The sequence below is a fragment of the Mirounga angustirostris genome, unplaced genomic scaffold, assembly GCF_029215605.1.
Source record: "Mirounga angustirostris isolate CCGP_5_RB_7025 unplaced genomic scaffold, mMirAng1.0.hap1 SCAF_3, whole genome shotgun sequence".
Lineage (NCBI taxonomy): Eukaryota > Metazoa > Chordata > Mammalia > Carnivora > Phocidae > Mirounga > Mirounga angustirostris.
Genome location: NW_026991711.1, coordinates 4075788 through 4093436, shown reverse-complemented (window position 1 = coordinate 4093436; position 17649 = coordinate 4075788). Strand labels below are relative to the sequence as shown.

The window sequence follows — 17649 nt, the reverse complement described above, 5'->3', positions numbered from 1 at the left end:
GTGTTTCTAAGGAATATCAAGTTGAAAGAAAGTGAAGATTGCTTCAGTTTCAGGACAGAGAATTCAGTCTGTTATTCACTATATTAATAAGACGGAGACCACAACAGCAACAATTCTATCCATGGTTCTGAATTGCTAAGAGAAAAATCTGTTTTATTATTATTTATTTATTTATTTTTTAAATATTTTATTTATTTATTTGAGAGAGAGAATGAGAAAGAGAGAGCACGAGATGGAGGAGGGTCAGAGGGAGAAACAGACTCTCCGCCGAGCAGGGAGCCCAATGCGGGACTCGATCCCGGGACTCCAGGATCATGACCTGAGCCGAAGGCAGACACTGCAACAACTGAGCCACCCAGGCGCCCTCTGTTTTATTGTTCAACCAATATTAGGTCTCTTAGAAATGAATGTTACCAATCCATAGGAAAAGTGTTTAGCAATATATTGGTGGAAATAATCACTGTGTCACATAAATAGTTGATAGCCTACATAGGTTCTATTATGTTAGATAAGTAGAGTCATAGGGATATACAAAACCGATTTTCTTAGGGTGTGCTGAAAGACTCAGAATGGCTTTCTGCCAAAAATTAACACACAAAGTTTAGTTGACATTATTCAAAGAAGGAACTTTAATGCATCTGTAGAACTTTTAGGTCTTTGGTGAAGATTTTAAAAAAAATAAGAAAGGATGGTGTTTGCTAATAATTAAGTTGCACAAAACTACACATCTAGCTCTAATTTTATTATTTATTTTATTACCGTGCAATGTTGAATAAGACATCAGCTCTCTTTGCTTCTCTCTCCATCTGTGAGAAGGCCTTTGCTATTTGCATGTCAAGCGCAAAGAGGAATGAGTGAGTTTCTGACTTGTGTGCTGGGCAATAGGGAATCGAGTACGCTCTGTCGTGCTACTGTATTGTAATAATGGGTCTAGTGACATTCTGACTGTGTTTCTTGCAGGTTGCTTTCAGCTATGTAACATTTTTCGAACCCATGAAATGGAAATTGACCAGTGCTTGCTGGAGTCCCTTCCCCTTGGCCAGCGGCAAAGGCTGGTGAAGCGCATGCGTTGCGAGCAGATCAAAGCCTACTATGAAAGAGAGAAGGCTTTTCAGAAGCAGGAAGGATTCCTGAAAAAGCTGAAGCATGGGAAGAATCAAAAAGTTCACTTTAACCTTGCCGACATGATACAGGATGCAATTATCCACCACGATGACAAAGAAGGTACATGACATGAAAGTTTTCCGATGTGGGTTTTCATGGTTTTTGTTTGTTGTTTCCTGGTGGGGGAGATGGAGGATGGTATTTCGTTTAAATGTTAGGGGCTTTTTTTTTTTTTTTTAGGATCTGAAATAATCAAATAGTCCTCTTTCGAAAGAACATAGTTAAAACTTCCAAGTTTAGTACAGATGAACGAAATGCAAAATTTTGGTAAATTTATTATAATTTTTTTAAAGAATTACCTACCTGGAAAGCATGTGATTTCCTTGTAAATTGTTCATTTAAATTTTTAATGAAACTTTTTTTCCCAATGAAATTGTTTCCTTTGATGATGAGATTGTGCTGCAAAATTCATTATTATCTCATTTTGAATTCATGGGTAGAAATACCATAGGAATAGGAATTAGCTACAGTTTTATTAGTCTCTTCCTACTTGGAGCTCTTCATTTCATGGCCATCCCCTCTGTGGAGCTGTAAGCACCTCCAGGGGCAGCGATGCTCTCAGCCAAGTTCCCCCTCCCCCTCCCAGTACCTTCCAGCGGTGTTGAGTGAAAGAGGGAAGCAGTTTGTCCATGTTCACCAGGCAGTACTTGTTGGAACATGTCTAAATTAAATGGCAGGCAGATATAAGCCCTATATTGATTTAAAAGTCATGCAACAACATAGAGATTATTCTTATGTAGAATATCAACAGGACAAATAATGCCTAAATCAGGTTTAAAAAATTAAGAAAATTAAGAAAAATTCAGAATAGGAAAATCATAAACCCAGAGACCAAGAGGAACATATATGTATAATATATAAGATGTGGAATAATATATATTCTATATTATAACATTTGGTGAAAACGCTGAAGTCATAAAATTAATCCTGATGTAGACATGTCACTCGGGTGGTCAAGTGCAGGAGATAGGAGTCCTGTCTTCAGAAAACTTCTAATCTAAGTAGAGAGGAAAAAATCCTCATAAGAAAGTAGAAAACAGTTAATGGAAATGGAGTCTGATAGGAGCGGGAAGAGTTGGGCAGTAGAATGTGATTTTTGAGGGGCTCCGAAGGAAGCTCTGTCGGTAAAGAGGAAGCCACACGTAGGCAGTGCGGTGAATAGCCGCCCAGCATGAGTGTGGGCATGGGGATCTGTCTGAAGGCAACAGGAGTGAGGAGCGTGGTTGCTAAGCTGTATTAGGGAAATATAATTACTGTGGATAATTCAAGTCCTACTTTTGAAGCAGAATGCAATGGCAGCCACTGTCTGTTCCTCAGAAGGAAATGCATATGCCTGTAATAGTGTTTAGTAAAGATTCATCAGGGATGTATATCTGTAGGATGGATGGAAGGATAAGGATAAGAACTAGAAGCAAAGACACCAGCTAAAAATCCAACGATGAAATTTCAGTGGTAGAGTGAGCTGGCTTGAGCTAGTAGCCGTGGGGATTGGAACAAAAGGATGAACCCAGCAGCCATATTCCACAGGAAAAATGCCTTAATTTATCAAAGATTTATTGAGTTTTTATTATGGGCCAGGTAGCTGTGAATGAAGGAGACCAAATCTCTATCTCTGTGATGCCTCACTGTGTGGTGTGTGACCATAAACAATAAGATAAAGTTGGATGTGTAGTATGGGGAGGCGGTAATGGAAGGAAGGAAGGAGGGAGACCACCCGAGGGAGGTGTGGGGAGTTAAGCAAATGGATATCTGAGGAGGAGGATTTCAGGTGAGCCCAGAGCTGTGAAGGGAGCATGTGGGAGGAACCAGTGTCAATACATCGGGAGGACAGACAAGCAGCCAGCATGGAGGGGCTAGCAGAGTCGTGGGAAGGATTCCGGCTTTTGTGCTTGGTGAGTCCTGAAGCCGTTGGGGGATCTTGAGTAGAAGAGAGAGCTCGTATCACTTGTGAGTTAACAGGACCAGCCCGACTGCTGCATTCTGACTTGAATCAAGAATTGTGAGGGCAGAAGCAGGGACACTGGTTGGGAGGCTGTCAGGAAGCTGGGCACGAAATGATGGTGGCTTGGGCCAAAGCGGAGCGAGGGCATGATGAGAAACAGTCAATTTGGACATATACTTTCAGGATAGAGCTGACAGGAAATGCTGATGGATGGGTGATGGGGAGTATATCAGTTTATACTGCTGCCGTAATGAATGACCACTCCTTTAGTGTGTAGTTGCAAAGGGTGTGAATGTATCCTCCTATATTTCTGGTCAGAAGTCCTGGGTGGGTCCCACTGGGCTGAAATCCAGGTATCATCAGGCTGCGATGCTTTCTGGAGGTCCTAGGCGAGGATTGCTTTCCTTGACTTGTCCATTTTCTAGAGGCCATAACATTCCCTCAATCCTAGCGCCTCCTCCATCTTCAGAGTCGGCAAGGGTAGATGGAGTGACCCTCTCAGGCCTGGAATTTCTCCTGTTTTTTTTTCCTGTCCTTGCATTTCTCTGATCAAATCTTTTGCCTTCCTCTTCCACCTTAAAGGCCCATGTGATTTAGGGGCTATGGGCTCACTTGGATCATCTCGGATAACCTCCCTATTTTAAGTTCATCTCATTAGCCACATTAATTCCTTTCCCCACATAGTAACATATTCAGAGACATGACACCAAGGGTGAAATTATGGAACCCAGATCCTATAGACTCAAGGATCACACCAACTTTGCTGTGGCCCGAACCACTAGGAGGATGAAATGTTATTAACAGAGTTAGGGATGCGGCTAGGAAGTCAGATTAGGAGGGGGTGTCATGCTGGCTGGAGATAAAAATTGGAGACAGATGAGCATATAGCATATGGGCATCAAAAGCCCAAAGACTATATATCACTTAGGGAATGAGAGTAGATAAAAATATAAGAAGCTCAAGAACTGAGTCCTAAGGAGCTCCAATATTAAGAATTCAGAAATGAGGTAGAACTACCAGAAGAAACAAAGAAAGGAGGAACATGAAGTGAGGGAGCTGTCCTGGGAGCTCAGTGATGAGAACTTTTTAAGGAGGAGAGTGATTAACTGCCAGATACTGCTGTCATGGGGGTGGAGACAGAATGGACTGTTGCATTTAGAAGTATGGAGGTTATCCGTTCCGGTGAATTGTTGGGAGCAAAAATCTAGTGGATAGCAATGGAGATAGAGTGGGCAAACAGAAATGGACACAGAATATGGAGACTTCTTGAAGGGAGTTTTATGTAGAGGGGAGAAATGGTAAGGTAGCTGCCGAGGGAAAAGAAACGAAGAGAACTTTTTAATGATGGGAGAAATAATAGCATGTGTATATGTGGAAACAAATCATGTATTCGGGAGGGAAAAACTGCTGGCATGGAAGTAAGGAGGAAAGTTGCTGGAGCAAGGGCTTTGAGCGTGCACACACTGATGAGATCTGGTCCTCAACTGGAGGGTTTGGTCTGGCTAATTTTATTTGTAATTCCAGTATCTCAGCTCTGCCCATAGAGATTCTGGTTCAACCAGGGTAGTTTTCCAGTGTGTCTTCAGTGCTATGCTGTGCAGACAGGGTTGAGGACCTCCCACCGAGGGCGATGGGAGAAGAAATGGAGCCAAATGGCGGGTGGGGTGATGGGAACTTAATGGCGGCTCTCTTACTGCCTCCAGCACTTGCTGATGATGGAACCTTGGCTGTCAGAGAAGAGGGAGGATGGGGAGGAGGGCTTGCAGCTCCAGGAAAGAGGAGAACATGTACACGTGGGAGAATATATGGACCGGGGCAATCTGGTATGAAAAAGAGGACTTACTGATAGAATGTGATATAAAAAACAAAAACAAAAGGACCACCTGTGACTCACAGTTTTCAGAAATGGGTTGGGGCTCAGCGGGGGGCCTGCTTCTCCCTCTCCCTCTGCCTGTTACTCCCCCTGCTTGTGCTCTGTCTGTCAAATAAATAAATAAAAATCTTAAAAAAAAAAAGTGGGTTGGCATGGCCTCTCCACTCATGGGTCCTTATTCTTAGCTATTTGCTTTTCTACCCTAAAATTTTCCTCTGGCTTTTAGAGTACAGTTTGTCCCCACTTTGTCTTCACACATTCCACATGTATACACAGATACCATTTTGTATGGAATATAGTATCACCTCATCAATAGGCACTCAGATTTCTCACCTACTTGAAATTACTTGTTAACCACCAATGCCTGCCAAGCACACGTTAACACCTGCTTTTCAGTGGAGTACATGACTGCATAGTACACGTAGCAGGTTGTTTGTATATGAACGTTGATATAAAGACACCAAAATCTAAGCAAGAGGTCGGATTTGACTTTTCAACTCAGAAGAAGCAAGGAGTAATTTTTTGTTTGAATGATTAACTATGAGTTGGGTTTCATTTTTTAAATTTTTCGTATTTTTAAAGATTTATATTTTTTTATAGAGAGAGAGCATGTGAGTGAAGGGGGAAGGGCAGAGGGAGAGAGAGCATCTCAGGCAGACACAAAGCCCAAAGCGGGGCTCAGTCTCACAACTCTGAGATCATTACCTGAAGTGAAAGCAAGAGTTGGACACTTAACCAACTGAGCCACCCAGGCGCTCCTTGAGTTGGGTTTTATTGAAGAAATTGCTTTTGGAATTGCAACGGAGAGAATGAACTGGTCAGTAAAGTTCCCCATTTTGCTTAGTGTAATGACCGATAGAAGGTATTTAAAGTGATAGGGACAATAGGAAGTAGAAGAAAAAAATTGCACACATACACACACACACACAAAATGTTCATTACACCCCTGCTATGCACAACAAACTATAATAAACCCTTCTATATACTATCTTTTTTATTCTTTATGACAGAAATTACACAAAAAAATTCAAAAGATTCTTAGAGAAAAATGTCTTCAGAAGGACACCTTCTGTAACTTTCTTTACCCCTAGGAAATAGTTTCTATTACTAATGGAAGCAAAGATGATGTTCAGTAACTAAGATCAGCATTAGCATCAAATGATGAAGAAATAGTTCAATGATTCTTTTTTTTTAATAGTTTTCTTTTTTTTCTTTTTTAAAGATTTTTATTTATTTATTTAACAGAGAGAGAGAGAGCACAAGTAGGCAGAGCAGCAGACAGAGGGGGAGGGAGAAGCAGGCTCCCCACCGAGCAGGGATCCCGATGCGGGGCTCGATCCCAGGACCCTGGGATCATGACCTGAGCCGAAGCCAGCCGCTTAACGACTGAGCCACCCAGGCGCCCCTAGTTCAATGATTCTTGAAACTCAACACAGGAGTTTGAATTTCTAATCAATTATTAAAAATTTAAGTACATTATTGCCATGTTAAATTAAGGTAATTATCCACTGATAAATATTTATCCCTAAAAATTTTTTAGGGCTTTTAATTATATAAAGAATCAAATATTCTTTTTCAAAGGACAACATATTATTCTTGCTAAGGTTTGTATTATGTCATTGAGAAGCATTTCAGAATTGTTTAATTTTATGAATCTTGCATTTTTGTAATTGTAAATTTAGTATCTTCAGAGCTTTGGTCTCTTCTGGGAATTGGTGATATTTTAGTGTTAATGTGCCGTTTTAATATACTACATCAATCTAAAATGTGTTCAGCCTCCTTTCCATCTACAAAAATTTGTTCTAAAATTGTTTAGGGCTTTTAATTCACTTATTTATCACCTCCCCCAATTTCCTGCGCTCCCTTGATTTAAAAAAATAAATAAATTGGGTTTTTTTCCTTTGTGGTGAGAGCATTTAACACATCACCTCCCAGCTTGGCCTTTGATGGTAAAGGAGCTAAACTACCAACCCCACGAGCTGATTTGCCTTCGCTGCCCTTTGCGGTCCTTTCTTCCTCTTGTCTAGTTGAGTTCTGCTCACTGTCACGGGGATGGCCAGAGGTGGGGACAGACATTCTTTACACTGTGACCTTTTCCCTCTCTCTCTGCTCAGACTCCACCTCCCCTTTTTTGGCTACAGTTTGGGAGGACTTATTTATTTATTAACCCACATGCTTAATATTTTCTAAGAGTCAGTTTTATTCCAGCCACACAAAGAACTTCTAAGTGTAGTTACAGACCTGTAATGTCCAACTTCACTTATATCAGAAGTCAACTCTTAGGAAAAAAAAGGAAAAATCAAATTATAACAATGTGAGACTCTGTTTCCTTCTCTTGCCTTTCAAACCACCGGCCCCAGTTTCCTTGGAGGGCTAAGGTGAAGGGCTGTGGTCTAAGGCTCTGACCCTAACTCTTTCCACTTCCCACTTGTCCTCCCCGGAAGGCCTCCCTTTTCCTATCGCATTCCCTGTCCCCAGCTCCAGTGATTCTCAAATCTGCATTCAGACCTCTCTCCTGAGATCCAGACCCTACCTTTCCTAACTTGTGACACTCACAGTGAATATCTATCCCCTTCTCCTTCCAAACCAAAATTTCTTCTTCTATTCTCTACTTCAGTTATTGTCACCTTCTTCCACTTCTGGCCCAGAAATCTTGAAGTTGTGCTGATTTAGATATAAATTTGCGAAGTCTTGATGGTTGTACCTCCCCTGAATAATTCACAGGAAGTAGTAAGTGCTTGGATACTATCCAGAGCCCTCTAAGAATATACCTAGAATGCAGCAGATAAATCTATCTACTATGTATTGAATTATCTGTTAATGGGTGGAACATTTCCCCACTTAGAGATTTTTAAGTAAATCATTAGGACCAAGTTTTCTCTTCCCTACCCATCCACACCCCCAGGTGTAGTTTTGGGTCAGAGAATTTCACATGTTCCTCAAGTGTTTCACACATGAAACATGAAAGGAGGTTTCCCACCGACTTAGCACTTAGGGGTACTTAGCTGAGCCCTCTCCTTGCCTTTACTGGACTGGCATAGAAGTTAAAATGGTGAAGTAGGTGGTTACTACATAAATGTATTTGTTTTTTTATTTTTTATTTATGTTTTAATATCTAGAGTATAGATGTAAAAAAGGAGCCAATTATGATATTTTCCTGCTTCCATCCTGTCTTTATGAAGATGAGCCCATCTGCCCTGGCACTCTTTCCCACTGGTGGCTGTGGATTTCTCCTGAATGCAGCCTCTTTCTGTCTCCCTCACCTCCCCATATTCAGGTGCATAAGTAGGCAATTAAAAGATGTGACAGTCAATAAGTAGATTTAATTTGACCCCTAAAGAAATTGAACCAAGACTCTGCCACCTTCAGAACAATGGTCAGACCTACCGAGCAATTACCCAATCCTAGTTCCCTACATGCATTTATTATGAACATAGTTGAGTGTGATGTGTGTTAACTATCCTGCAAGGATACATATTTCTAGAATTCAAAATTAGGCATATATCCTTGACATAGAATGTAGAAAGACCCTTCCCAAAAGAGTTGGATTCAACCAATATGAATGTCTTATGTATTGGATACTTGGGGTTGGAAAGCAAACAGAAAGCATCATCCTGTCTTTAAGGAAGAAGTTGAGGAAAAGAACATTCCCAGTGAAAAGACAAGCAATCTACTGCTGTCTGCGTCTTCCACGTTCTAGAATGGTACCAAACCTGGGCAGAGTGAGGGAAATGACAGCTTTATCAGATCCGCTCCCATCTTGTTGACTTCCAGTGATGGGAACAGAAAATGAATGAATCTGTTCTCATTTGGCAGAGGAGGGTGAGGATTTCGGAAGCAGTAGCTCAGGTAAGATGTTATCCGGGGCAGACACAGGAACGAGAGGACCGCTTCTAGACTTTAGAGAAAAGGATGAGCTTTTTGGTGCCAGACATGTGTTCACATCAGAAATCTGGAAGGCTGAGTCAATGTTGCTCATAGACATGCTGAATTTTGAATTTCCCAAAGAGCTTTACAGAACTATCTTCCCTGGACTGTGGTGCTTTCAATGAACAGGTAACAGTTGCTAGGTAATTCAGGGTGCCCGTTTCAAAACCAGTTATAGAATCATAAGGAGTTGTAAATTAAGTGCGTTTAGATTCCGAGGGATTCTGTGCGAATTTAACGCGGAGCTTAGTATTTCGCCAACACCAAATTCATATTCCCGACCAGTAGTAATTATGTGAACTGCCTGCTGTATAGTTACGACTTGACTGGGAGTGTGAAAACAATTGAAAAGAGAGAGACAGAAAAGTGTGCTCCATAGGCATTTGTAATCTCAATGGGAAGATACACTGCTCTGTAACAAGCAAACAAACAAACTAGAAATGGATCCATTTAAAAGGAATCACAGTGGGCATCCACTGAGGTGAGGTCGGGATGAGATGAATCTGAAAGTCTGTGGGAAAATTTCCCTTTGGTAGAAGGAGAGAGAGGGACTGGTTGGCTGAGGCAGAGAAAAGCAAGGCTCTGACGGGAGAGCATCTTGACAGAAGCGTTGCTGGGAGTTAGCAGCAGTGGTCCTAACTCTGCACTCGTTAGGACGGGTCTGTCTCTACTGCGACACACCTGGGCCGCGCGAGCCTGGCCAGCACACCTGTGCCTCCCCATCCTCTCCTGCCGATGAGGGCGAGAGGCAGAGCGACCCTCTTGCCTGTCCGGCAAATGTTTCTGGGGCCATTGGCATTCTGCTCATTCTGCAGGGCTGCCCAGGGTGACTGCTAAGGCCCACTCCCTCTTCCTCTCGCCTAGTGCTGCCCACCCCCCAGGCCCCCAGACCACATTCCCTTCCCCACCGCTCATCCCCACAAGTCCCTCGACCTCTTCCACAGCCCCGGGGTCCTGATATCCAGGCCCCAGGAGAGGGGGAGGATGGGATCATGTTGTTAGAAGACATCAGGAAGGCAACTCATCCCACATCCTGAATTTGGAAACTCTCTTCCAGAATTTAAGTGTTTTAAGAGGAATCAGTTTCTTCTTTACCTGAGGCTATTCTCCTTCTCCGGTGACTAGGAGGAAAGTTGTCTCTTTCCTCATTAATTCTGCCTTTGCTGCTCACTCTCCGCCTCAGGCCAACTGCTTTCCATTGATCCATCCCAGGGAGTACGTGGGGGAGAGAATGAATTGATGTAAATGCATGTGAACTCTGCCTGGTCCATGGTCTGCAATTCCAAGGATGGGAAACACTCTTACTGCTGAGTCCTTGGGGTCTTTGTTTAAGCTTTGTCCTCTGCCTAGAACATTCTCCCACCTTTCTCTTCCAAATGAACCTCTCTTCTCCCCGGTAGAACTTTCTCTGACATTCTTAGGCAACACTAATTCCTTCCTCCTTTGTGTTGCTAGTGCTGATTCCTTGAGGTTTATAATCACTTGTTTACACATTGGTATCTTCCACTGGAATGGGTACCATGCAAGGAAAGGATCATTCCTTGCTCCCATCCATTCCATTTTTAGTGAACATTCATTGAACCCCTGCCATCTGCCTTGCCCTGTCCTAGGCGCTGGAAAGATACAGGAAGGGGAGAAGGGGTTCTGGGCAGAAAGAAAAGATTGAGCAGAGGCAGGATAAGAAAGTATGTTTTCTTTTCCTGTCCTAATAAACATCATGATATTTCCATCCCTTTTCCTAGCACAGAGACTGCGTGTGTCAGTCAAGGGTCTTGAGAGAAGCAGGACTGATAGGACACACACACACACACACACACACACACACACACACACACGGAGGGTGGGGGAGATTTATATTGAGGAGTTGGCCCACATGATTGTGGTGGCTGGCAAGTATGAAATCTGTGGGCTGGTAGGATGGAAATGCAAATAGGAGTCAGGGTTTCAGTCTTGAGGCAGAATTCCTTTTCTTCTTGGAAACCTCAGTCTTCGCTCTTAAGGTCTTCAACTGATGGGATGAAGCCCACCCACATTTTGGAGGGCAATCTGTTTTAATCAGAGTCAACGATTGAAGCATGAGTCACACCTAAAAAATACCTTCACAGCAACATACACTGGTGTTTGACCAGCTAGCTGGGCACTGTTGCTTAGTTAGGTTAACACATAAAATTAACCAGCACAGACTTTCACAGGGGACTAGTAAGAGTTAAATTAATTGAATATTTACGAAGGTCCAGGCACTGTTCTAAGTGCTTAAAATGTATCAATTCTTTGACTCCTCGCTGTGGCCCTGTGATCTCAGAACAGGTCTAAACATTGGGTTCGACTCATGAAGCGACTTGTCATGGCACGCACAGTTAGTTGTGGTAGACCAGAAGCCCAGGCAATGCTGCTCCAGAGCCGCTTGACAAATAAAAACAAATCTGGATTTAAATAAGGAGACTTTATTTGAAAAGACTGTTGCGGCAGGGGAACACTGACCTTAGGATCTGAAAGCATTCAAAATCAAGCAAGAAGAGGCTTGGCTTTTCTAGGAAGGGGTTAGCAGGGCCAGTGGGAACTTTAGGGGGAAGGGCCGGGAGGTGGGGCAAGCCCAGAGCATGATTAGGTGGGTTAACAGGGCATTTTTCTCTCTGTGGATGGCTTACTTTTGCAATGAGCTGTTAAGGGAAGAGTTCAGCTCCTTAGTGCTTGCTTCAACATGGAGCAGACTGGGTCCAGGAGCCTAGGGGGAGGAGCTTGGTCAAGCCAAGTCAATGGGTAGGTAGCCAGGAGTCGCGAGCTCTCAGTCACAATGATGCTTGTAAAATCTAAACTATCTGGGAGGTCAGTACAAGTCATGGGAATTAATTAGCTCAAGAGCAAAATATTTGGGGTGTCTGAGTATCTCAGATGGTTAAGCGTCTGCCTTTGGCTCAAATCAAGATCTCCAGGTTGTGGGATTGAACCCTACCTTGGCTCCCAGCTCAGCGGGGAATCTCCTTCTCCCTCTCCTTCTGCCTCTCCCCCTGCTTGTGCTCTCTCTGTCTCTCTCTCTCTCAAATGAATAATAAAAAAAAAAATCTTAAAAGAGCAAAATATTCTTTCCGATGATATTACATGATATATGGGGAAAGTCAGGACATTTTTCATATTGTTGAAACTAGTATTCATTTACTTTAGCCTCTTCATTTTCAGTGAATGCCATTCTACTTCTCTTAGTTTTTATAAATAGATTCTGATAGCACCTAGTGAGTGGCGATATGAACAGACCAAGGTTGAACACATTCATTCGTTCCTTCAGAATTAAGGGCTTATGTTTTCACGTGTGCCCAACAGTGGGCTAGGTATTGGGGATATCGAGAGAAATAGATCTTGTGCTTTGCAACCTGGCAGAAGGAGGGACAGCTACCGCAAACAAAGGCTGACAGTGTTTAACTTCTGTAGGAGAATGTAGATGGGCGGTGGGGGCAGCGGGTCAGAGTGGAGTGGGAGGTGAAGCTGACTACAGAAATGGTGTCTCTTGGCTCTTCTGAGTCAGGAAACTAAGCCAATGCTAATGTTGGTCAAAGGCCAGAGGTCCCTGAAGGATGTAATGTTCCAGAACTGCAAACACTGGGATATGACTGGGATTGGGGGAAGTTAGCATTGGTCTCTGGAGACCTTGCGTGCCATTGCAGGGAGCTTGGGAGTTGGAATATAGGAGAGAAGAACATTAGTTTTGAGCAAATGTATTCAGTTGGAGGTGAGCATTATAGACAGTTATGAATCTTCATATGCTCAAAGTGGACATTGCTAACCTACCCAGGACAGTGATTTAAGGCTTTTTCTGGTTTTCCAAAGGAGTGGCAACTTGGTGGCAAGAATATAAAGGCAGAAACGAGCCTATAGGTGTCATTCCTGCTTTGCTATCTGCTGTTTAACATGAATGTAAGAAGTGTGGGAGGGAAAAATTGGATTAAAAAAGCACATCAAAAACTTTTAACCTACTAGTTTTCATATTTTAGGGAGGAGAAGGGCAGATGGTGGATTCTGGCATGTACAATCACACATTGTCTTAAGATTTTGTAGTCACACTCCTCTATGTCGGTTTCTTGCTCCATATGATGTTACTTCTTAGACCTGCTCTCTTCGAACATAAATGTTGAATGAGAATTCTCGGCAGAACCTGAAATCTGCATGTTCTAACTCTCTACTCTTCAAGTTTTGACTAAATTGAAACTGAAAAAAACCAAGCATTTTATTAGTTCACTGGATTAATACTGCAGCTAAGGTCTCTGATCCATCAAATTTTAGACAGTGTTGCCGCTGCTGCTACAGACCAAGGGTTTTCTGATTCCGTGTGCTCAGAACAGCCTCTGAAAAAAAGAGAAAAAGAAGGACTCGTCATTTTCATAGGAAAAAGGCAAAAATCTGTCCGAGGCCCGGACTGCGGCTTGGCGCATTTGCTGCTGACCGTACGACAGCGGTATGCTCCGCCCGAGAATGTTCCACAGGCGAAATTGAGATTCGCCATTTCCAAGACCAAACAAGTCATTTCGTGCCTGCAAGAATGGATGGAGCGGAATATATCATCAGAGTTTCTTCTGAGGTTTTTCAACACACACACCATTTCTAGGAAATGGACATTTCAAGGGCTGTTTTGTAAAGCAGCCTACTGGTGCCAAGGTCAAATGCGCCCACTGGACCCCATCCCTCTGGCCTTCCCAAGACCACCACGCTTTCAGCTGCCCCGTCACCGTCCACCACACAGGATCATGCCATGGGCGAAGAGTGCTTCATGTTGTCCAAAGTGGAACACTAAACTAAACGAAACCACATCCCCTTCATTTCACTGATCCTTTATGACCAGCACTCCTCAGGAGAAGAGCCTGTCTCACTGCTCCCTATTTCTCTCGTCTCGAAAACACTGCCGCCAGGCTGTCCTCCAGGACTTTCTCCACCCAGTGCTGTCTGTACTTGCCAGTGGCCTCCTTGGAGCCAGTTTGGGCATATTCCTCAGTCCCCATCCTCTACCATGTCTCCTGCTCAGGTGGCTTCTGGACCTGTCCTCTCTCCTAGGCCCCCAGTCTGCCTCACTGGTCCCCGCATCACCGTCTTCTGGGCAGGGTATCCTCAGCCTTCTGACTTGGAACACCATAGCATCCCAAGCTATGGAGCATACCCTCCACCCTCTCAGAAATCACATTCCAGGCCACGTGGATGCCATGAATCCCAGTCCTTATGCCCCACCAAGACCTTGCCCTGAACGTCAGACTTTGCTGCAGCATCACATACAGCCCTGCCCACCGTGCATGTTGGGCTTTCCCTGATGACCCCGGCTTTTCCTGCATCTTCCCCATGCACTGAGTCCCTCTGTTCCACCAGGTGTTCACACCAGATGTCTTGGAGGCTTTCTTGACTCCCCACTCACTCTCCCACGCACTGTCTGATCCAAGAGCACATTCCGTTCACTCTGCCTCTGAAGGGCATTCATAATCGGACCACCTCTGCCCGCTTCTGTGGTCACCGTCCTGTATGCCATCTTGCTGGTACCATGTCTCGCTTGGATTATTCCAGCAGCCTCCCACAGTACCACGTGGCTTCACTTCTAGTGCCCCTGTCTGCTTACACAGTTTCAGTGGCTTCTAGACTCCCCAAGAGTGGCACCCGAGTCCTTGCCAGGGGCAAGAATACCCCACGATGTCTGCCCTCAGTCCTGCCCCACTCCAGCCAACTTACTGATCTCATGCTCTCGCATTTTCCCTCATACACACTCTTCATCAGCCACTCTGGCCTTCTTACCTTTCCTCAAACATGCCACACCTGCTCTTGCCTCAGGGCCTTTGCACTTTGGGATCTAGATGCTGCAGGGTATTCATTCACCCACTTGAGCCCCCTGCTGGAATGTCACCTGATCAGAGAGGCTTTCTCTGACTCCTAGTCTCCTCAGCCCTCTCCCTCTCCACCCACCCTGCTTTCTTATTTTCATCGCACTTCTCACCGTGCAGCTGATCCTTTGCTCATGTGTGTGGGCGCGTGCGTGTGGGCACGTGCAATGTCCCAGGAGAATGCAGGTCTACAAGACCAACAGCTTTCTTTGTGTCGTACACTGCTGTTCCCTCAGCTTCCAGAACTCAGCTTGCAGGATGTAGGCAACCGTAACATTTGTCTAGTGAATACGTAAGGGAATGGAATCTCTTCGTAAACATCTTTTGAATGCATCATTCTTGCCAGTCCCCACTGCCATGGCCTGCTTGTGGCCATTGTCACCTGCAGTCTGGGCTGGTTCCCGTGTCCCTAAACTGATCACCTACCTTCAGTTTTGTCCCCCCACTCCCTCAATCTGCACATGCTAAACATTACAGTCTTTCCAAAGCACAAACAGAAATTTTCTCTCCTCTACTCAGAACTCCTGCTAATAATGATATTAGTTTCCAAACTCCTTTTCCAGTGACTCAGCTGTGTTGATCTTTCCAGAGTGATTCTTTGACACCCCCCACGCAGCCTGTCTCCTCCCCTGTGCCCCCAGCATCTTGTACCATCTTACCCCTAGAACTTCCCACACCTCCAGCCCTTTCTGCCTAGATGGTCCCCCTTAGGTCTCCATCTATCTCAAAGCTCCAGGCCTGGGGCACCCACACAGAGGAACCAGTCCTGGGTCCCCAGGCCAGCTCCCAGAGTGCCCTGAGATGCCCCTGTTACAGCGTGTCTCCATATGTATAATGACATGGCCCATTTGCTTCTCTGCGTCCGGAACTGGCAGCGGGCTCCATGGGGGCAGAGCCTGCTCTCGTTTCTCGCCATCTGGATCCCAGCACCTAACACAGGGTAGGTGCTCAGACATTGCATATTATGTTTTGCATGTTTATTTTGCAAATTAACCTAAAATATCTCCGCACAGCTATGAATTGTTTCTACGACGTAAAGAAGTCAGCAGCTCTTCTCACCTAATCAAATATTACCTTGTCTTCTGTCTAGTATTTACCCAAACATCCAAGGTCAGTGTGTGGTCTCTGGGTTAACCTTGCCAACACTCTGGAATGTAGGCTTTGCATAAACTTGCTCTTTTTTGTTCGTTTCCCATGCAGGTAGAGAGAAAGCAAAATTACTGCTAGGAGTACAGTCAAAAATACATGTTTTTATACCTTGAAGCGCTTCTTAACCCAACGACTCTCATGTTTCCAGTTGTTATATACATGTTGGGAACTGGACCTACCGTGATGACATAGGAGGAGAAGGCAGGGTTTTGGGAAAACCCCAAACACTTCCATTACACACCCCTCCCAGCGTTGTGGACTGGATCCCACACTGTGCACTGGGTTCACCCTGCACAGGGTAAGCTGAGCGACGGCATGGGGGAAGTTCATGGCTTCATCACGGTCCCAGGTTACGTATGAATGATGGTGTTGTTGCTTGTACTATACATTTGTATAGCGATTTCTTACTACATTCCATAATCACAGTGATTTTATTAAAATCTCCATGGTCTGGTAGGAAGAGTATTTGTCAATGCGATTTTTGAGTCAAAAACGTCCAATGTCTTTCTCATGGCCTTGGTCTCTTTCACGGGGTGATTTCCAAATTTGATTTTCCAGAGTCCCGGCACTACTCTAATTTTTCCTCTTGTATGTTTAGTCAGAAACCATACAGGCATCTGAAACTAAGCCTGAAGCTGCTCTGTTTTTCTGTAGCCCCACTTGCCTTTCTTTACGGAAAGTCCTTTCCCCCCACATGCTCATTTGTCAATATATGGTGATTTTTTTTTTCCTCAGAAACTCCAGTTTGAAACCTAGGAGTTACTTTTGATATTTTCTGTCTAAACTGAACATGGACCTTTAACTTCTACCTTGCAGATCCCACTAGTGAGTTTCGGTAACAGGTCTGACCCCCACCCTGCATTTTGCTCATTGTTGCCGGAAAGGCTGTTTGGACCTTCTATATGGCTTGCCCCTTGTCTGTTACTTCTTCACTTTTTTTTTTTTTTTAAAGATTTATTCATTTGAGAGAGAGAGAGCACAAGTGAGAGGGGTGGAGGAAGAGGGAGAGAGAGAAACTCAAGCAGGCTCTGTGCTGAGTGCAGAGCCAGACCCGGGGCTCGATCTCACAACCCTGAGATCAAGACTTGAGCCGAAACTTAGAAATGTAGATTAGCAGGCCCCATCCAGGACCTGCTGAGTCAGAAACGAGGGATGTGGCAGGGATCTGTGTTTTAACAAGCCTTCCAGGTGATTCTGAAGCTTTAGTTCGGTTCTAGAGGTTCTCAACTGGGCGTGTTTGTCATACATACACTTGGGATCACCTGAAATTCTCTGTCCAGGGGACGGAGATGATGAACGTTGCATAACCTATGGGACAGCAACAAATAAAAATAACTGTCCCGTCTCAAATGAGCCAGTCATCCTTATGGCCAACAGGACGAATCTGGTCTAACAGAGCTGTTGCTATGCTTTGCACGGAAGGGCTGATTTCCTGCCCTGTGTGCTTCCTCATTCTGTTTCTTGCTCTGATTTCTATCTCAACATGTCTGTGTTCTCTTCATCGGTCAAGGCCTGAATTGAAAATACCTCCTTCGGGACTCTTTCCTGACTTCCTCGGCTGAAAGAATAGAACTTCTCTGTACACCCACAGGCATTTTACCCACGGATCTAGAATTTGCTTATTTGGATCTGCCTTCGAATATCATTCTTGATAGAAATGTCTTCTCTTCCCTACTCTGCATAGCTCAGGACAGGATTGTGGCTTCTTTCTGTCCCCAGCAGAGTTGCTGGCCCGTGAGAGGCTC

At 44.3% G+C, this 17649-nt stretch overlaps 1 protein-coding gene across 1 annotated transcript in view; it reads left to right on the top strand.

The window, feature by feature from the left end:
- The first annotated feature begins 968 nt into the window (after positions 1-968).
- The window catches only part of MYO16 (myosin XVI), a 435943-nt gene continuing 419262 nt past the window's right edge, over positions 969-17649 (top strand). Inside the window, exon 1 of the mRNA XM_064585765.1 lies at positions 969-1224. Within this exon, the coding sequence (XP_064441835.1) occupies positions 999-1224 (226 nt within the window). The 5' untranslated portion in view covers positions 969-998. The remainder of the gene's footprint in view (positions 1225-17649) is intronic.